Source organism: Polyodon spathula, chromosome 15 (assembly GCF_017654505.1).
Source record: "Polyodon spathula isolate WHYD16114869_AA chromosome 15, ASM1765450v1, whole genome shotgun sequence".
Classification (NCBI taxonomy): domain Eukaryota; kingdom Metazoa; phylum Chordata; class Actinopteri; order Acipenseriformes; family Polyodontidae; genus Polyodon; species Polyodon spathula.
Window position 1 is genome coordinate 7919401 of NC_054548.1, and position 21883 is coordinate 7941283.

A 21883-nucleotide genomic window follows, 5' to 3' on the forward strand; every position below is an offset into this window, starting at 1 on the left:
TTTATTTAGTTGCAAACAAACTGATTGACGTTTAGAATAATTAAGGAGTGAAAAAAGTGTGTGTAGAGGCTTAAGACTTCTGCACGTATGGATTGCAACCTATCGACCCCAAATTACTATTTTATTTATTTATGTATCGATTTGTATTTTATGCTCCCTATCTTAAGAAGAGTGTTAAAACACCACTTACCTTATAGTAACATTAGCTGGGAAGGATAGGACTGGATCACTTTTGAATTCCCCCATAGCCTTTATCTGGTAGTGCCTGCTTTCTGTTCATAACCTTGTAATAATATCTAGAGGATATTTCCAGTTTTGGATTATCTTCCCACTGGTAGGGGGAGGGGGTCCATCCTTCTTTTCAGCAAGACCAATTCGACACACAGCTGATTGATGGAACACAAGGCTTGGTTCTTTTCTGAGACATGAATCGGACTAGTAAGATGCACACGGTCAGCACATGAAGTCTTCAGTGTTGAACTACTGTGCGGTCTCAAGGTGGCTTTCTGTTTTGTTTTTTAAGACTAAAACCTAGTGAATCCGGTTTTTGGTTATAGTTTTGAAGGGAAAGTTGTTATATTATCTGATTTACCAAGTTTTAACTTGTCTAAGACTATTGCGATTTACAAAAAAAATAATAATCTAGTGGTGAAGGAACGTTTCTACTGTTGACTAAAATCTGTACAAAATGAGAGCGTTAAGATTTACAGCTTTGAAGGATCTCAGGTTCATGAAACACTTGATTTATGCATCCCAGATGCTAAACGACATGCACACAATTTATACTCTGAAGAATCTCTCTGCAGTTAGCACTTGTTCCTTTATGCTTATTATTTTCTAGCAATAACACTGCTTGCTATTTGTCCAGCAATTTGGCAGCAGGAATGTTTCATAATACTACAAATGTCGCTCATACCTGTCAAATAAGCATTTTTCATTGATCATTCATGATGTCTTGTTTGTTAAAGTGCTTCTTTCTGAAGGATAGTCAAAGTACAATGAAATCTTTAATACTGGCACAAGCAACTTCTGATTTACTTTGAAAATGTCCACGAAAGAAAGGATAAGACCTGAAGCCTGTGTGGTAGTACAATCCTGTTTGGTCCTTGTCGACTTTCATTTTTGTTAAGCATACTTTTGTGTGTTGTCACAAATGTTCTAGTGTTCAACTCTTGTGTCCTTTCTACATGTGTCTGTCTGATTTGCACCTTTCTTCTGAAGTACGGTAGTTAATGGGTGCTAAAGTAGCCAGCTCCTAATTTAAATGTTAGCAGCTGGTTTCAATTGCTCCAACACCCAACTTATAACTGAATGAATTTGCTTAAATTGACTTCTGTTGTTTACCGTACATTTAAAGAATTATAAACTATACCAGTATGGTCAAGTTAGTTACAAAGTGCACCAAGTTATGTGATTTTTAGTACTTTGGATGAGAAAGGGTGAAATCTACGATGGTTGTTCATGTTCGCCTTTTTTCAGCTTTTCTATTCTATTTTCATTTCTAGTTGCGCACTTATCTAGCATGTGGAAGCATGGAAGTGCAGCATGGCACACTGCTTGACAGACGAAATGTACTGAACATGAAAAACCATTGCTGTTTCTTACCTGTTTTTTTTTTCTTTTTTCAAAAGACTACAGAAAATTTCTCTTATGTTTCTCTTCTTTTTTTATCCTCTCTCTCTCTTTTTGTTGATGGTTTATGATTTATGCTTTGGTTTTCTTTTGCTTTCCATGATTGTTCTTTTTTTTTTTTCATTGATTGGTTTGTTTTGACCTCTACACCATGTCAATGTGCTTTCCTCTCCTGTTCCTGGTTCTTTCTTTTAACCTCTTCTGTTGGTATTATTTCCATGACAATCCTGCCCTGGCATGTCCTTGTCCCATTCCTCCTCTTATGCTTCTTCCCCCTCCCAACTTCTCCTTTTTCACAGCATTGGAACACGGGAGGTAGTCACGCAGAAGAACTTGAGTGGTCTGTTGCCCATCCGTGATTTCAGGCTAGACCCCAGCCTCCTCTACTCTATCCCTTTATTAGCACTGAGCCCCAATTTACTTGTTGTGTGGCTGTTTCTGAGTGTAGCCTACCTGCTGGCTAAAATGCGTTGCAAGTGAAGTGAAGTGAAGAAAAGAACAAAAAGTGTATAAGCAAGTGGACAGAGGAATGTGCACTTCAAATGCCTGCCATAAAATATAATGCCTTACTGTTATAAAAAATAAATAATAATAATAATAATAATAATAATAATAATAATAATAATAATAAATACAAAAATAAAATTGTATAATAAGTAAATGTAAATATACATTAAATTATTTTATCAAAATATTATTAAATAAGTTATATTAAAATATTAATATTGTTTATCACTGTTTAAAAATAAACAACAAAAACTTTCCCAGTACCACATAGTTCTAGTTAATACATAAAATAGGGGTTTAGAAGACAGTACATTTCTTTTTCCAGTTCTTTCTACTACTCCCTTTGTCTTAAGCTTTACAGTCTGTTTTTTTAAGTCTTCCTTGTACGTTGTTTCTTATGGCAAGAGCCTTACCAAGCTTGTAATACTATTTTTAATTTGTGTACTTTCTAAAGTTACTTGTATTTTGACAACTGAGAGTGTTGTGATTTTAATATCAGGATTAGGCTTTACCATTGGGCAGCAGTAAGCATTTATTTGCTTATCGTAAAATAATGTGCATTTATTGCTATTTTGTGAAGAACAAACCAAGATATAAGATCAGAATTTTTGTACATTTTTTTTTTTGGTGACAATGTTAGCAAAAAATACACCGAAAAATGCATTTAAAGAGGAACGGCTTCAAGCTGTACGATTCTGAGTTATTATAAGAGCTTTCATTGTGCTTCTAGCTGTAGTTATAATGGCAGTAGTTTGGTTAGTGACTACTTAAAGATGCTTCCAGGAAGAGTTTTGATATTACAAGTGGGTAATAAAGAGATGTAGGGTTGTGCAGCAAATACGACTGAGAATTTTTTTTTTTTTTTTAAGGTTGTGTAGGCCCTTGGAATAATAAAAATCATGGCATATCATGTTAACTGTATAAACTGAAGAAATGGTTAATGTTGAATAATTTGGAAGTCACCAGAAAATGATCTGATCCACTATTTTTAGTGTAGACTGTCTGCAGGCCTGTCATAGCCTGAAACAGTCAATTGTAACACATAGAAATGTGCGAAAAAGAAACTTTGTAAAATCTTAGTAATTTAAGCATTGTCACAACGATTAAACTTATTTATGTGTGGCCACACATATTCCAAGGTGATTTCCATTGTTCTGGAGGAATCTGTCCAGGCACAACAGCTTTAGCAAGAGAACCCTAATTATGTCCATGCATAACGTAGTCACTTGAAGAGGCCTGTGGGGACAACTGCACCATGACCAGGGAGCAGAAGCTCCACATTGGCCCACAAATATACATTTTCTGTTTGGTGTATTTAGAGCTCAGACATTTAAATTAGTGGTAAAAGAACATATGCATAACTTCACTAAAAACTATTTTTAAAACTAAAACGCCAATAAGATGTGTATTTTCACCGAATCATGGAATCTATTACCTTTTTTTTTTTTTACATGTAGTATATTGTTACTTCTCAAACTACCAAGGTGAAAACATTGCATGCAGCTTTTTTGTTTCCAATAATTACGATTTATGTCATTGTAATTAATATTACTGCAATACTTGAAGCATTTGCAGTCCATGTTTCATTAGCTCTGACCATCCGCCACTGTCCTTAGTGCTGGCTAAAATGGTTCATTTTGTCATTGTCTAACAGCCATTTTGTTTCTTCACTGCTGTCATTCTCTGTACTTGTTTTTCCCCCAGTGAGGGTTGTCGCCGAGAAAACACCATGAAGAATGTTGGATGTCGCAAGTATGCCTTTAATACTCTGCAGTTGAAGGCTTTTCCAAAACAGTACAGGCCTCCAGAAGGAACCTATGGGAAAGTTGAAACTTGATAGGACATAAAAAAAATATATATACAAACTTTTAAACTTAAGATAAAACAGAACATTGTGGATTGCTTAATGCACTGTTAAATATTAATTTCAGTTATGTATAAAAACAAACAAAACAAAAACCCAACAGATAGAACCAGCAAAGCTGTTTTGTAGAGATTTCACTGAGTTGTTTACACAAGACTATACAGTAGATAAAGCATGCTTCTTCGACATACTCGGTTAAATAGGACAAGAAGTAAACCTCTAATTAATAGTACTGTACAATAAACTATTACTGCAGCTAGGTTTTCTTCATTCCTTGCACATGAATGCACTTCACACACAGTGCATCAAGTATACCTGTTACTGAGTGTAAACTTCCCTGGTTAGGGAACTGTGACTAAAACTCTACTTCAAAGTGAACCACCTTTGTGAAAAACTGGTATAAATTTAGGCTGAATTAAAACTGGTGTTTAGGTTTGAAAATAAATGAATGTGAAAATAGTGCAGTGGTAGAAAATCCCAGGAAGGTCAGTGGAGGTTTTAAAATATACATTTCAGTCTAATTAAACTGAAAAGTTTGGTGGGTTTGTGACAGGTTGTTAAATATTGTGATAAAGACCTAAATTAAGAAAACAAAATATATGACATTCCAGTTATCATCACTTATGTAGGCAAAATGTCAGTTTTCCTTATTTCCCAGTGAAAATATTTCAATTTATTAACCTCAATGTGTACTGTAAGCATGCTTCACTGTTACCGTAAAGTGACAGATTCCACAGAATGTAATTTTTCCTGGGACTGCTTTGCTGCAAAGAGGCTGCAGAGGTTGTCTTAAGAAATTAACAATGAGGCAAAAGTTCAATACACTTTATCTCATTGGGTTTTTCAGAATGTAATTGCATAATATATATTACCTAAGTCATTTTTTAATTTACCATTTATAAACAAATTTATTAAAAACAAAACAAAAAAAGACCTAGACTTACGCAGTTGCTTGAATTAAATTTCCTGCCGTACTGCATACATTATATTTGCTGTATTGCCTGTATCACTGAGCTTACAGCTTTGAGAATACAGTACAAACCACCATGTGAATGCAGTTCACTTCCATCACTTCACAGCAGCTTCTTGTGGCTGAAAATATGCAGTACATGAACAATATAATGGTAAAACAAAGCTGCTGTAGCATGTTTAATATAGTCAGGCACAAATTCCCTTGTTATACTGGGGTATTGTACATTAAAATTGTCGCCGGTGTAAATTTTTTACTTAGTTTGCACAACTGATTTGGATCTTATCGATCAGAACATCTATTGATGTCTCACTAAGCGTTAAACTTTTTTGGTGACACATGCAAATCACAGTTGACTCAGACTAATATTCACAATAAACTGAAATCGCACTGAGAACAGTTTAAGCAACACAGAAAGTGCTTTATTTCACATGAAACACACATGTGATTTTAAATATGTTATATTGCTATGGTTGCTGTTCTTAAATCCCCTTGTAATGTACGTGTTCTAGTGTAATCATTACTGTGAAATATGTAGTATTGTTTGAAATGTTACATCAGTGGCAGAGATCTGATCTAGCCCTTACTGTTGTTGATTCCCTAGTCTGTTGAAAAAGTTAATGAACCATTAGTCTGTTGAAGTGAACTGCAAATATCCAGTTACATTCACATACTGTGACATCATTTTCATGTTGCTTCAAAAACATAATAAATTAAAGATGCTGAACAATTATAGGGGGAAAAAAAAAAGTAAGTGACTTGCATGTTAACTGAGCACCCAAGTACAACATGCATAATATTCGAGTGTAATGTCATGCTGACTACAGTAGGGGCTCATTTGAAAATGTTTTTGTAAAACAGTAATACATTTGTGTAGGTCACTTTTAAATTGGTACTTAATGCACTGCAGATATGAAAAGAAGTTTACTATGTTGAATAAACACAGTATATTGGGAAGCAAGAGACAAAATAGCAACCCATAGCTGTTGCATGCAGGTGGATACAGCTGCTGAATTTCAAAAGTACAATCAATAGGTTTCACTGCTGTTACATGCCACTTTAAACAATTAGACAATCGCCCCTCAAACTGTTACTGCTGTGCTCACAGATTCCTCAAACAAAGCTCACAGTTCTGTGCAGAATCAATTGACTTACATTGTGTGATTGACTGTAAGAGTGAAATTTTGTAAATGACAATAAGATGCAAGCTAGTGTAGCAGCACAGTTCACGGTTTGAAAGACTGCACTTCTACGTTAACAGCACAGCTGAAGTTGCATTGTTGTGCACTGCCACCTTCACAAGAGGCATTCACAGTTCCACTGCAGATCACACAGGTAACACCATTTTAGTAGCACTTTTATCAATTTATCAATTTATCAAGAATGGGGGGAAAAAAGGTGTCTTACTTTTGATGCATGTAGCAAAGCTAACATAGTTGTACTTTAAGGTACTAATTTACTGCATAAAAAGTGACACTGATAAGAACAACTGTGAAATGCAACTTGTATTGTCTAATTGTACTGTGTACACACATCAGTCATTTTTATTTTGAAGGATAAATATATTGTACATTTTTTAGTCTGAGCACCTAGAGTTCCATTTTATTTTGCTTTGTGTTCTTTATATATACTGTAACATTGTGTAATTCAAGACAAATGCTCAGTCACAATGCCAGTTGCCAAGTTGAAGCATTCAATTTTCTTTATTTATTATTTTTTATTTTATTTAATGTTTTATGTTTTTGTTACTCACAGCCAGTCTTTTCAGATTTAGCTATGCTGTATATGTGCTTTTCCCAGTGCCCTCCTATACAACTAAAGCAATTAGAAGAATTGACAATAAAATAAAATAAAAATTCTTATGGTGTATTTTTTTTCTTTTGAATTGTGATTTGTGATATGTTGAATGTAGAATCATGGCTGATAGTGACTATCATTACAGAATATATGCCAAGTTTAACCAGTCAGTAACAAACCTGCCAGTTTCAGCAAAAGTATGTGCTGTATATTTCAGGTGTTACCAGTTAGTTTGTTTATTGTCCAGCTGATGTATATCATATACTGTAAACATTGCATCGAATTTAGGATTTGGAATATGTCCTCATTGCATAATAAAGGAGTTGTATTCAAAGTAAGTTTTCTATTTAATGAAAATAGTTATGTTTTAAGCCAGATTTTTAAAAAGACTTGAGAGCATTTACCTTCCTTTTAAACTTGGCTTTGTGCATTGCATGAGCTGTCAACCTTTGTAAAATGGGGCCATTTTGGCATTTAATAGCAATGAACATTTAATAGCAATGAACATTTAGCATAGCCGTACACTGCTACTTTTTTTTTTAAATATATAAACTGACCTTATGTTGCTTGAACCTTTTGAACTGTTTTATAATTAAAAAGGATGCAAAATCACATGGCATTTGGAAATAAGGAAATTACTTCCAAAGCCTGTTAATGATTATATCACAGTATTGTCATAACAGAACACAGAGCCGCCAAATGGTGTCTAACAATTCAGCTCTGAAACACATGGAAAGTAAAACGTGCAAATTGACCATGATTACTGGAATCCTGGACCTTACTATCCTATATATATATATATATATATATATATATATATATATATATATATATATATATATATATATATATTTTTTTTTTTTTTTTTTTTTTTCATCTTCATCTCTTTAAACCAGATCCATTTGTCCCACTTTGCATCCATTTTTAATGTGAGCGTCATCTTTAAACATACTATTTGTATATATTTATTGTAATGCGAACAACATAAAGACTGAAGTTGTTGAAAGATGGAGTTCACATTATAGAAAAGGATGCAAAGAAGGAAAAAATTACCTTAGAATGAGCAAAATAGCACCAGTCGGTCTACTTAGGATTCAATAAACATGGGAAAAATAAGAATGTGGCAATAGATGTTCATTTCTGCAAATATACCCTATTGTAGTTCTATTAAACTTCATCATCTTCCACTGTAAATATTGAATTTTTGGCTGTCACAGACAAGATTACCATCTTATCCTGTCCTTTAACTTTATGTATGTGCTATAGTGATACTATAACGCCCCTCTGAACCTGTGCCTGCGCGAGCAGGTAGGACAGATGAACCAAACAAAGTGCTGGGAGAGCCGGAGACCAATGAAATGTTTCTGATTGAACAGGTAAGATTTTTGCAATCGATGTTGTAAATTCTGAAGACATTTTGACATTAAGACCCGAAGCATAACGAAAATAACTTGTCAAATTTATTTACAACTAGCGATTTGTTACTAAAATCATAATTATTTTGAAAAAAATATTTCAAGAATACATACAGCATAGCAATAAACTAGGGAAAGTAATGCATCGTGCTTAACCTACAGCCCGTAACGCTTAAGTTACATGTTTATAATAAAGACTAAACTTTTATCATGAAAAAGATACACTGCATTTATATACTTTGAATATTCAATTTCAATATCAATTATGTTAATGCCCCCTTCTGCTTCTTATTTACAAAATGGAAATGCCCTGGACAGAATATATGTGATTGAGGATAAGCTCTTGATAACATAACTTTGTTTATTATCGCAATGCAGTTAATATCAATAATGTAATAGTTGTAATATTTATTGTATAAAAACTTGCGTTATGCCAGGTTATTTTGACTTCTTCAGTTCAACCTCTGCTTAAAATTATATAAAAAGGGGTTGGCTTTATATAACTAGTGGTAGTGTTTTTTTTTTTTTTAACTGCGGTAGTGTTTTATTAACAACATACATCTGCACTGCAGGCCATAAAAGAAAAGAAAAAACTACATACAGAACCATAAACACAGACACATGACTGTCTCTGACATCACACAGCCTGGAATGACTACAGCAGAACTCTTTCCCAAAAACAACTTTGTGGATTTTGAAGACAAAATCTCCCAAGAATATACAACTGCAGAACGAATTAAGGCTCACACAGCTTAGCTCTCGCAGGGAGCTCACATAGGGTAGTGCTGCGTTCGCAACTCATAATTTACATATCGTGCTATTCACCCTCAACACCCACGGGTCAATACCCCATGAACCTTCGGTTCAGGGTTATGTTACAGTGTGTATTTAAAGTTACAGCCAATATCTCACGAACCATAGGTTTAGGGTTACGTTATTGTTATGAAATAAGCTGCAGTACCTAAATTACCACCCTTGTCATATGATTAGGCTGTAGCATATAATGATGACGTCTATTACGAGTTGCGCAAGCAGTCCTACCGTCTGTGAGAGCTACGCTGTGTGGGTCTGCATTCTGCAGCAATACCCCTCTCCAAAATCTCAGTGTGAATGAGAAGGGTATTACTGCAGCCTGTAGCTGCTGTGTCATAACGGAAGTTGAAATTCTCACATGGTATTTGGTGGGCGTATTTTTATTTCAGTTTGAGGTCATTGTTTGGTATGGAAGCTCCTTTGTACAGCAGTGTCAGCGCTGTGCTTTGGTGCGAGAGGTACCTGGTTCGCGCCTGCCCTCCGCCTGCATGTGGATTGCCTCGCCCTGTGTGAGGCGCCACTGCCTGTGAGAACCGAGATCGCTATAATTAATTCTACTTCAATGGAATGGTTGTGCTAGAGATATAATTAAGTAACAGAGCCTGTTGATGCGGCCTACTGTGTGGTAGATGACCAGGACTGGAATTATGCGTACCGAGCCATAGGTGACGGCGGTAACAAAAGTCAAGGTTATCTAGCACACAGTAGAGCCCGCATCGAGAGAGCTCTATTGCTACTAGAAAACAATTTATTTCTTTATTGTCTCTTTAAAAAAAAATTAAAACCTATATTTACCTTGAACTTCTGATATTTCGCCAGTTAACATTCCGTTGAGAAAAATAGTCCCTAACATAATTAGAATAGAAAAACGACACAGACGAAGAGAAAACATTATTATTATTATTATTATTATTATTATTATTATTATTATTATTGCTAACATATTTATTTATTGGGGTCTTACTCTTTCTTATTATAATTTATCTGGAAATGTACAATTGTTGCTGTGTAGTATTGAGTCGGTCATTCAAGCAGTCCAGGAGTGGACTGGCTGACACAGAAAGACCTGAAACATGATTGGCAGTTTGACTGGCTGGTTTTTAAGGGAGGGTGTTGTTTGGATCCTGCTGATGACAGAATTGTGGCCCAATCGTGTCTTCACTGTTGATTTGCTGTCCAGTAGTTAACATAAGAACATAAGCACATAAGAAAGTTTACAAACGAGAGGAGGCCATTCGGCCCATCTTGCTCGTTTGGTTGTTATTAGCTTATTGATCCCAAAATCTCATCAAGCAGCTTCTTGAAGGATCCCAGGGTGTCAGCTTCAACAACATTACTGGGGAGTTGATTCCAGACCCTCACAATTCTCTGTGTAAAAAAGTGCCTCCTATTTTCTGTTCTGAATGCCCCTTTGTCTAATCTCCATTTGTGACCCCTGGTCCTTGTTTCTTTTTTCAGGCTGAAAAAGTCCCTTGGGTCGACACTGTCAATACCTTTTAGAATTTTGAATGCTTGAATTAGGTCGCCACGTAGTCTTCTTTGTTCAAGACTGAACAGATTCAATTCTTTTGGCCTGTCTGCATATGACATGCCTTTTAAGCCCGGAATAATTCTGGTCGCTCTTCTTTGCACTCTTTCTAGAGCAGCAATATCTTTTTTATAGCGAGGTGACCAGAACTGCATACAATATTCAAGATGAGGTCTTACTAGTGCATTGTACAGTTTTAACATTACTTCCCTTGATTTAAATTCAACACTTTTCACAATGTATCCGAGCATCCTGTTAGCCTTTTTTATAGCTTCCCCACATTGTCTAGATGAAGACATTTCTGAGTCAACAGTAACTCCTAGGTCTTTTTCATAGATTCCTTCTCCAATTTCAGTATCTCCCATATGATATTTGTAATGTACATTTTTATTTCCTGCGTGCAGTACCTTACACTTTTCTCTATTAAATGTGATTTGCCATGTGTCTGCCCAGTTCTGAATCTTGTCTAGATAATTTTGAATGACCTTTGCTGCTGCAACAGTGTTTGCCACTCCTCCTACTTTTGTGTCGTCTGCAAATTTAACAAGTTTGCTTACTATACCAGAATCTAAATCATTAATGTAGAATAGGAATAGCAGAGGACCTAATACTGATCCCTGTGGTACACCACTGGTTACCACACTCCATTCTGAGGTTTTTCCTCTAATCAGTACTTTCTGTTTTCTACATGTTAACCACTCCCTAATCCATGTACATGTGTTTCCTTGAATCCCAACTGCATTCAGTTTGAGAATTAATCTTTTGCGCGGGACTTTGTCAAAAGCTTTCTGGAAATCTAAATAAACCATGTCATATGCTTTGCAATTATCCATTATCGATGTTGCATCCTCAAAAAAATCAAGCAAGTTAGTTAGACACGATCTCCCTTTCCTAAAACCATGTTGACTGTCTCCCAGGACCCTGTTACCATATAGGTAATTTTCCATTTTGGATCTTATTATAGTTTCCATAAGTTTGCATATAATAGAAGTCAGGCTTACTGGTCTGTAGTTACCTGGTTCAGTTTTGTTTCCCTTTTTGTGGATCGGTATTACGTTTGCAATTTTCCAGTCTGTCGGTACCACCCCTGTGTCAAGAGACTGCTGCATGATCTTGGTTAGCGGTTTGTAAATTACTTCTTTCATTTCTTTGAGTACTACTGGGAGGATCTCATCCGGCCCAGGGGATTTGTTTATTTTAAGAGCTCCTAGTCCCTTTAACACTTCTGCCTCAGTTATGCTAAAGTTATTTAAAACTGGATAGGAACTGGATGACATGTGGGGCATGTTGTCAGTATCTTCCTTTGTAAAAACTTGTGAAAAGTAATCATTTAATATATTTGCTATTTTTTTCTCTTCATCTACGATTTTGCCATTTGTATCTCTTAAACATTTAATCTCCTCTTTGAATGTTCGCTTGCTGTTGTAATATTGGAAAAACATTTTGGAATTGGTTTTAGCTCCCTTAGCAATGTTCATTTCTATTTCTCTCTTGGCCTTTCTAACTTCCTTTTTGACTTGCGTTTGCAGTTCCGTGTATTCTTTCTGTGTACTTTCTTTTTGGTCCTTTTTTAATGCTCTGTAAAGTGCCTTTTTTTCGCTGAATATTTTTTTTAATTGATCTATTAAACCATTTTGGCAATTTAGTTTTACATTTAGATTTGTCTACTTTAGGGATGTAATTGTTTTGCACCTCTAGTACTACATTTTTGAAGAACAACCATCCTTCTTCTGTGGGTGTTTTCTCTATTTTACTCCAATCTACTTCTGTTAGTCTCTGTTTCATACCTTCATAGTTTGCTTTTCTAAAATTGTAAACCTTAGCTTTAGTCATTACTTTTGGGGTTTTAAAAAACACTTCAAATGAGACCATGTTGTGGTCTGAGTTTGCCAGTGGTTCTCTGACCTCTGTTTTAGTTATTCTATCTTCGTTATTTGAAAAGACTAAATCAAGGCATGCCTCCCCTCTAGTCGGTGCCTTGACAAATTGTGTTAGGAAGCAGTCATTTATCATTTCCACCATTTCAATTTCATCCTTCGTGCTACCCACCGGGTTTTCCCATTTTATATGGGGGAAGTTGAAATCCCCCATTAGTATGGCTTCTCCTTTGCTACACGCATTTCTAATGTCATTGTATAACAGATTATTGTGCTCACCGTCTGAATCTGGCGGTCTATAGCATGCTCCTGTTATTATGCCCTTTGAATTTTTGTCCGTTATTCTGACCCATATGGATTCGGTTTTATTTTCTTTGTCCAGGTTTAACACCTGTGCTTCAAGACTGTTTCTTATGTATAGCGCTACCCCTCCTCCTCTTCTGTCCTGCCTGTCTTTCCTATACAGTGTATACCCACAAATATTATATTCGTCCCCATCACTCTCAGACAACCAAGTTTCTGTAACACCTATCACATCATAGTTACCTGTTAGTTAGTGCTAGAATTTTGTTTCTGAGCTTCTAGCATTTAGATAAATCTAATGGTTGTCTTACCTTTGTTGTTTTGTTTGATACTTCTAGCATTTAGATACCTGCTGGAGGATCTTTTCTCCAAGTAGACTGGTTCCCTTGTTATTTAAGTGCAGTCCACTTGCGAAGTGAGCCTTCATTAGTGTCATGTCACTGACATGATTTCCCTTGTCTCTAGACCAGCGTCAGAAAGTATGTTTAAGTAGCTTTTTATGTTGTCAGATTAGTTGGAGATTAGGATGTTAAGGGGAAAAAGCCGGTATTTGTGCACGGATTGATTTTAAAATATAATTCACAGTTAAGCACTTCAACGTTCCAGTGGGCATCTATGCAAAATAGAAGCCCGCTAGATCTGGCAGCTGATTGGCTGTTCACACTCAATCGTTTTCTAATCTTTGTAACCGAATCACAAAAATAAATCAAACAAAGTCACCGTATCACCTATTAACAAAACGTTGTTTAAATTAAATGCCAAACTTTTTAATAAGATGTCAATTGAGGAATGGCTAAATCAAAGCATCCCGGAAAATACGAGCACCTCTAAGATGTCTACAGTCGCTGTAAGTAGTACAGAGAGAAGTACTGTTGGACAAACTGAAAAAAATACCATCAGTAATAATACTAGTCCTTCTGCAGAGCACACAGGTTACTGCTTCAGCTGTCCAATTAAAAGACAACTTTCCTGGAAGCATTCTTAACACGTGGTATTGCAACGCTGAGTCGCATGGAAGCTGTCTCGCTCTCTCTCTCTTCATTTCGCAGTACTAGTGACACCGGTTTAAAATTCAATTTCTGCAAGTATGCCATATGAATGATACTTGTTTGTTGTTGTTTTTTGTACACTCTTAGTAAATAAATGGTACAATTAAGTTTTAAAACAAACAGCATTTATTTAACAACAGGTTTTATAGACTGGCATAAACATGCATGCACAAATGTGACCGCAAAGTTACTTTTTTCCAAAGGATTTACTCATAAGGGCAGTACAGTTCTTATTAGAGCTACCGTATCGTACTTAAAAAGCGCTTATCCCTATGACGAAGGTACTTAAGTAAAAACAAGATTAAAAGCAATTACATGAAATACCAGCGCAGGCAGGCGTTTGAAAAATGACATAGCACACATCATCACCCCGTTAAATACACCATTCAGATCGACGCTGAAGTGGAATAGAATTGTAACATTACACATAGCGGTATTTCAAATTAGCGTGACGATAAATGCATTTGTGTTGGTTAACACCACTGCATACATACCATGTGACAACTTCAACTTCTGCTATGACACAACCGCTCCAGACCGCAGTAATGCCCTATTGGAGAGAACAAGGAGGAGCTAATCTAGTATTTGCAGAGACTCTTGATCTGCAACAGCCAGTCTCAAAATCAGAACAGAGGTAAAGTATTTCAATGAATACGTAAAGGAAATGTATGTAGTTCATATGCAGTTTGTTGTGTGTTTTTGCACATGTAATCTTTAACGTTTTTTTTCCGTGTCTTTCTGTATATTGTTTCCCAGTATTAAATAAAACGAATGGCACTGGATACAATATAGACCAATTACGTAAACTTTAGAAACTGCCATTTGTAATTACACATGTTAAAGTAAAGGCTCTTTGTTAGAGTAAGTAAACATGCAGTATGTTTCATGTGAGTGGCAGCGTGCGACAGTCGGGCAGTCTGAACAGTGCACTGTTCAAGATACAGTACATTCTCGCGAGTGAAGTGTTGTATTGCAGACTAAGTGGGTCAGATTTATAAAGGCTTTAAAACCGATTTACCTTGGCTGTGTTACAAAGTTCTGTGCTGTCGTTTGTAGCTTAAACTAATTTTCAGCTTTTAAATAAGGTGTTTAATTTGCGTAACAAATTCACACGGAAGTGTGTTTTACACCTTGCATGGCTTTAATGTATTGTTCTCAACACTGTCTTCATTTATCCAGGAAAGCATAAGATGACAAAGAAACTGTTGATTGATGTTGACTGCGGTGTGGATGACGCCCAGGCGATAATGATGGCCCTGGCAGCTCCCGATGTGCTGGTCTTGGGGATAACCTGTGTTCATGGAAACACATCCATTGACAATGTCTGCAAAAATGTGCTCAGAGTTCTCAAAATTTGCAAGAGGCTTGAGGTAATCATTACTAGGGGGAAATTGCAATGAAATTACAACATTACAGCACCCTGTGGCCTGTAAGCAATTTTAGGTTCGACTTTTAACATTTTCATACAGCAGTGATGTGATTCACTGAAAAGCACACACTCTATTTGGAGGAAGTTATCAAAGCAAAATACACATGGAGAGGCAAAATTGGGAAATGTGAGTTCTGTACAAGAGCAGTGTAGCAGGACACTAACTAGAGAAAGCCATGGGAAAGGAGATTGCCAATCAAATTGAAAACATAAAGGTAGAAATACCATTTGAAGTGCTCTTTCATTGGGGCCTGCTTTGGTAGTCACAGCACCCTTTTAGTTCTTAAAATGTACCTCATGAGCTGTTTGTAAGAAACATTTTATTATCCCCTGCAGGGGTTATAGTGGAGGCAGTCATATGTCAACTGGTAGCTATCAACTAAAGTAAAACTGAATGGTTCTTTTAATATTGGGGAAGCAACGCCCTGGCAATGAATACAAGGAGCACTGAACAAGCGACATACTTTTAAAACATCTATAGATAAAAGTACTTTGCAAAGTTTAAAAGAAAATACAAATGGCAAAAGAAATAAAGTAATGATGAAAAGTAAACATTAAAAAAAAAAAAAAAAAAAAAAACATTAAAAAGTCTAATCACAGTTCCTTCTTCACATCCTAATAAAGTGCCCAAGCTCAGTTCTCTTAAAATTTGAAGGGCAGGGCTGCAATAATAAACCAGGGCTGATGGGAGGAGGCCTAATTTAAAAAAAAACAAAAAACAGGAGGGATTTCTAAAAGAAAAAATAAAACTACTAAGCAACAATTAGAGACAGTTAATGTACAAGCACGGTGAAAACAAAACCAATAAAAATAGATAAAGCACTTAACATCTGCGAGGGGGAGATAAACGTGGCTCTTCCCCCTCTGAATGCTGAATCTGCCTTACCACATTCACGCTCAGTCTCTCCAGCTCTGTGTATCTCTGCTACATTGCTCTATCTGGTTCTCACCCTGTTCTGCGAGACACTCCTCATATTCTGGGGGTCTTATTATATTCTATTCTGATACATGTCATGGTTATGCACTTTTTCATCATAGTACATCTCTACCGGTAATTTTTAATTTACAGCCATAGTAGGGGGTGTTTATTATTGACATACTTGTTTTACTTGAAACAAGGTGGAGCAAAATTACTTTTGGTGTAAAGATCAATAACTCAGACACAGCATCATTACAGCCACTCTGTAGTTGTTGAAGTTTTTTTGGTTAATAATTTCCTTGTAGATTCCTGTGTTTCGTGGTGCTTCTGTGCCGATTCTTTCCGACTCCCTGAATGCCGGCCATTTCCATGGGGAGGATGGCTTGGGTGACTTTCCAGATCCGGAGGCACCGGGATTGGACCTGATCCAAAAGGAACGAGCAGTGGAGGCCATGATAAGGATCGTCACTGAACATGAGGGGCAGGTGATTGTGGAATTAATGACGTGTGGTTCTTTTTTACCATCAAAATCTGTTTATTACCAGGGTTCTGCCTGGCTTGACTGCAGTTCAGTCTGTCAGACAACAGGTTACTTTAACTTGAATTTATGCATAAGTCAAACTGATAAAAAACATTATGTGGGAAATGTACTGTTAGTTGCATGGTTAGAAACTTGCATGAGGATTCCATATATTCCTGAACTGCAACTGATGATGCTTTTAACAGCAATGTTCATATAGAAATTAGTGTCACTTGAGTCTGTTGATTATTAATTGGTTGTTTAGGCAGGCATTTAGGATAATTAGATTTAACAGGTGCCTGATTTAATCAAATTTCTGGCAATTTTTACATACATAAATGGCACACGGTGGCTATCTTTACAATTACTTTTGGCACCCAGAATGGAATTTTTTCTAGAATTGTGATGTCACCTTAAGGGCTGGTCACATGGGCGACAGATGTTGACGGTAACAAGGAGGCAACAGATGTTGCTGACTTGTCTCCTTGTGTGACCACCCTGGGCAAACACCCCGGTGACACGCCGGCGATGTGTCTCCCACTTAGGACGATGTTCTATTATTCAGACAACACAAGGGCAACAATTTCAAAACCAGCCAATCAAATTTGATGGTAGTGTCACATGATCATTATTTTAACTGATTATTTTAATTTGCTATCTATGCAGTATGCCTACAATAACCCCCGATTATAACATCTTTTTTTGTTGTAAAAAATCTGTTATGCCGCCTTGCTCTCGAAAGCCTAGAATTAAAAGTACAGCATTGTTTATTATGTTTGGCATGTTGCATATGTAGATGTACTAACTAAATAATTCTAATGTACACCTTTTTATTTAAGAAGGAACTGCAGGTTTGTTAATGTAATGAATTGGTACATTTTTATATCGTAGCTTCGCAACGTGTTTACGTCAAAAGTGTGCATTATGATTGGGTTGCATTACGTTGTTGCCTGTGTGTTGCCAGCTTGTCGGCTGCAGGCTTGTCTCCCATGTGTCCACCGAAAACTGCAAGGCAACGAGCTGGCAACAAATGTGTTCCTGTTGTTGGTTTGGACAGAAGTTGCCCGTGTGACCAGGCCTGTACCGTCATCATACTATGCTTTCCTAGATTCTGGAAATGCAAGTTCCAAAACCATCCTCAGAGTAGGAAAAAAGAACAAGGATGGCAAGTAGAATTCTTCACTTGCATTTGCTGTAAATCCAGGTGGCCACGATTTGGAAAGTTTCTGTAATATTATTCTAAAATCTTACAAAGTTGTTGTAAACAACCTTTTGAATTAAAAGATGTAAATACAGTTATGGGAAGTTACATCTGGATTATTAGCATAGCCCCCTCCTTAATTAAAATGAAATCGCATGTACTGGCATTGCACTCAGATGTTTGTTGTAAACCCATGTAATAATAAAAAGAACAGGGTGAAGTGCTTTTTTTTTTTTTTTTTCAGGAACAATCCTATCATAGCATAGCATGCTTCCTTTATTTTTGTTGTAAACGCGTGCTGTTTAAGATTAAAAAAAATAAATTAAAATTTAAAAACAGTTGTGGAAGTCCCTTTGAAGAACATTTTCAATCTTGTTTATTATCATGTCCCAAATGTGTTAAATGATTATTATTATTATTATTATTATTATTATTATTATTGGTTAATTTTGACTGTAGGTGTGATCTCCAGTCAGACCAGAGCAATGTAAAACCCAGATTAACTTTTATTATATCCAGAATAATTGTGTATACTGCTATTTAATCATTGTATTAATTGTACTCAAAATGGTATGTGGTTAAAATAGACTGGTGTACCTCTTTTACAAGTTTATTACAAATGAGTATACTGTAATATACTTTATGGAAAGTATATGTTAAACTGAATGCAGCAATTTTTCTATGACCTGTTTGTAGTTGCCCTAAGGTGTAATGTGTTCTTTATTATTTTGTAGGTCTGTCTTGTTGCTACTGCACCGTTGACTAACCTTGCTCTGGCAGTAAAGATTGATCCAGGTTTTCCTGAGAAACTGAAGAGTCTTTTTATTATGGGAGGAAACATGGAATGTAAGAATTTTTTTTGAGTTAGCTCAATAGTTTGTGATGTGGTATACCTTATGAAAAATGGGCATTAATCATACATGTCGGCAAACTAAAGGCAAATGCAGATTGGAACAAAATTCTGAACAGGAGACCTGCATGCTCTACATGCTAGACTCCAGTATCACTATTAGCAGTTCAAAGTAGTGATGATTGGGTATGTTTTGTTTTTATTTTTATTTTTTTATGTATCTCATTTTTTTTAATGCATTAAAATCTCATTTCAGAACTTTAAATTGTTATCGTGACACCTTTTCTTCCTGTTCGTAGCGAGAGGAAACACCACAGTCTGTGGAGAGTTTAACTTTACAGCAGATCCAGAAGCGGCCTACATCGTCTTGAACGATTACGTGTGCCCTACACACATTGCCACGTGGGAATACACTTATCATCACAAACTCCCCTGGGTGAGGATGTAACATGAAAGGGTTTTGCCACTAGAAATACTTCAGTTACCTTCTGTGCAAAATAACCTAAATATACCTTTGCCATGACTATTATCTGGATTTCAAAGGATTCAATGAAATGGAAGGGTTTGAAGACTGAAGCAACTGTACAATCCATGTCACAATGATGTGTATCATGGTACATGTTATGGTCTTGATGGGTTACTTTGTATGTAGGATATGTAGTAAGATCAGATGACAGTGTAAGAAACTTCACCTGCAATCCTCAGTCCTGGGTTTCAGAACTCCCTTTGTTTAGGTATATTATTACAATGACCAAGTGCCAATAAATCTTCTCTACACTGAACACATTTATCACAGCATGAATATATAGGGCCTGCAGGCTTATTATTTGACAATGCAGCTACAGGGAAGGAACTATCTGTTTAGGAGTGGTCATTACTGATTTCTTAAAACACAAAATTGCCAATGGGCTCATATAGACTGACTCATATAGAGACAATGACACATTTTTAATACTTCTACTAAATCTATTTAACATCCTTTAGGGTTTCTGTCGTAGTTGGATGGACCAGAACACAGAAAAAGCCAGATTCATGAAGAACATCTTTGCCTACAGTATGGAGGTGGCAAACAGCGGTAGGATTAAAAAGGAGATGATTGGTGGTGATGGTTTTTTGTCTTGTGACTCCTATGCCATGGCTGCAGCTATTGATGAAAAAGTTGTTACGGAATATATCGAGTGTCCAGTATCTGTGGAGCTGTCAGGAAAATTAACCAGAGGGATGATGGTCCTAGATACCCTGGATCTATTTAAGAAGAAGCACAAAGCCTTTGTTATGAAAAAATGTGATTTAGAAAAGTTCCAATGTCTGCTAATGGCAGCCCTGAAGTGACTAGTTTTCATTGAATTCTTCATCTAGTCCTTTTGTAAGAATGCATGAAAAGTAATGTCAGAAGTGTGGCCATATTGATTATTTGGCAATTCAAATCTATTTTTAACAGATTGATTGTTTTCTTTTGTATTTGGGCATCTAGTGTAATTGAAGTTAACACAGTAATTCCACAAATCATAGCCATTGATGTACTTCCATTAGCTACATTGGTGCAGTTTTAAAAGAAACGTGTCTTTTAACTTTAAAACATGGTATATTACTTTCAGTTACAGGGAGCTTTCCTTGTCTATTCTCGGGTTACCGGATTGCACCGATAATCATTTCACTCCAGCAGCGTCTTTTGGGTCACAGCATGTTACTGGCTGAAAGCATGTCAGTCAATAGGGGAAGCAGCTGATTGGTTATTGACAGAAAAGCCTGTGAAGGGGTGGCAACAACATAGTCTAAGCATGGCTTGTAAACAGTTGTCTTCAATCTATTGAAGTACAGATACCATGTTTTGAAATTAAAATGTTTACTGCAATGTGTTTCTTTCAAAACTACACATTTACTGACTTTTTTTTTTGTTTTTACTATATAGCATATACTATGGATTTCACTATATTTTAAAGTTTTATGGATTTTCTTGTTGAAGATACTGCATCTTCTAAAGCACTTTGTGATGGTGGTCTACTATGAAAGCCACTATATAAAATCAAGACTGATTATGGACTATGAAAGAACCAGTTGAAGATTAAAGACCTGTTTGTAATTGCACTACAGTAGTTGCTGAGACAACGTAACCTGAAACATTTCAGCAAAAGGATTACTTATTTGGCATATGTGGGCCATTTGAAATAATGTACTTTATTTTATATACATTTTAGATCTTTAAAACGTTTTTAATAAGTATTTTTTTGTTTTGCTCTCCACTTTGTGTGTGTGTATATACACATTTATATGCATATGCTTGTTTTTTTTTTTTTTTTTTTTAGAGACATTAGGAATAGTTTAAGATCCACTACTAAAAGATTATTCCACAGCTTGTAACACACAGATACCATGGAGTGGTCCATTATTAGATTTCTGGAAAGACTTGCATCACCCCCTTTTCATTTTCATCAAGTGTAGTACACATTACATAATGGGATGTTTTAGGAAAAATGTGAATACAGATTATAAACCAATAGCCTCAGAATTACAGCCCAGTCAACATTTATGTATGTTATATGACAGAGACCTTTATACAAATAAATAAAAATATAGGGGTTATTGAAATGCAGAGTAAAAGCAACATACCGTCATTCTCCATTCCACAGAAAGACAAGTTATTATGCAATGTTTGGATGTACACTTTTACCTTTTTTAACCCCTTTTTCTGACATTTAATCTGAGAAATGTTAGCCTAACCCTGAAGTTGTTTCTTGTAGGGTGTTTCAGTGACATGTTGTCATTTTATTTGTATTTACTGACTAGCAGGTGCAGAGGATGTCTTACTGCTAATCATAAAACTTTTTATTGTATTTGTAATGCTTATTTAAATATTAATATAGAAGAAAACTCTCTGTAAACTCAAGCTTCTATTTTGATTTGTTTATTCCAAAAAAGTACAATTAAATTGTTAATAAAATCAGTCACATGAAGAAATGAATCTCTGTGTTTTTTATTTTATTTTTTTATAGTAATGCCCTCTTTTTTTTGTGCCAAATATCAAAGCGAGGCTCCAGGCAAAGAGGGGATTGGCAATCTGGGCACCAGTAGGCAGATTCTGTTCTGAAAACAGCCTCCGCTCTTTGTGTCACAGGAGTCCCGAGGCTGCGACTAGGAGTGGATCCTTCCTCAAATCATTTTGTGGTCAATCATTTTCTTTGCATATCGGTTTGTTTCTACTGTTATGT

General features: G+C 36.0%; 2 protein-coding genes across 15 annotated transcripts in view; both read left to right on the forward strand.

Moving 5' to 3' along the window:
• LOC121327918 (inositol polyphosphate-4-phosphatase type I A) overlaps positions 1-7314 on the forward strand; it is a 65647-nt gene extending 58333 nt beyond the window's left edge. For 8 of the 14 annotated variants that reach the window (XM_041272251.1, XM_041272255.1, XM_041272258.1 and 5 more), the window contains one exon: positions 1932-2174. In XM_041272251.1, coding sequence (XP_041128185.1) covers positions 1932-2112 — 181 coding nt within the window. In that variant the 3' untranslated portion in view covers positions 2113-2174. Of the gene's footprint in view, positions 1-1931; positions 2175-3843 lie in introns of those variants that run through there. The other 6 variants (XM_041272256.1, XM_041272261.1, XM_041272263.1 and 3 more) reach the window with 2 other exon arrangements.
• A 6042-nt stretch (positions 7315-13356) lies between these two features.
• LOC121327625 (inosine-uridine preferring nucleoside hydrolase-like) lies at positions 13357-20911 on the forward strand. Its single transcript, XM_041271737.1, has 5 exons — positions 13357-15125; positions 16409-16588; positions 18559-18670; positions 18974-19110; positions 19659-20911. The coding sequence occupies exons 1-5, from the start codon at positions 14946-14948 to the stop codon at positions 20004-20006; spliced, it is 957 nt and encodes a 318-aa protein (XP_041127671.1). The 5' UTR covers positions 13357-14945; the 3' UTR covers positions 20007-20911.
• Positions 20912-21883: the final 972 nt, after the last annotated feature.

Bases quoted from the DNA above. Each gene is read 5' to 3' on its own strand.
- LOC121327625 (XM_041271737.1), top strand. From the start codon at position 14,946: ATGACAAAGAAACTGTTGATTGATGTTGACTGCGGTGTGGATGACGCC. The intron at 15,126-16,408 runs GTAATCATTACT...ATTTCCTTGTAG, and splicing joins AAATTTGCAAGAGGCTTGAG to ATTCCTGTGTTTCGTGGTGC. The intron at 16,589-18,558 runs GTGATTGTGGAA...ATTATTTTGTAG, and splicing joins TCACTGAACATGAGGGGCAG to GTCTGTCTTGTTGCTACTGC.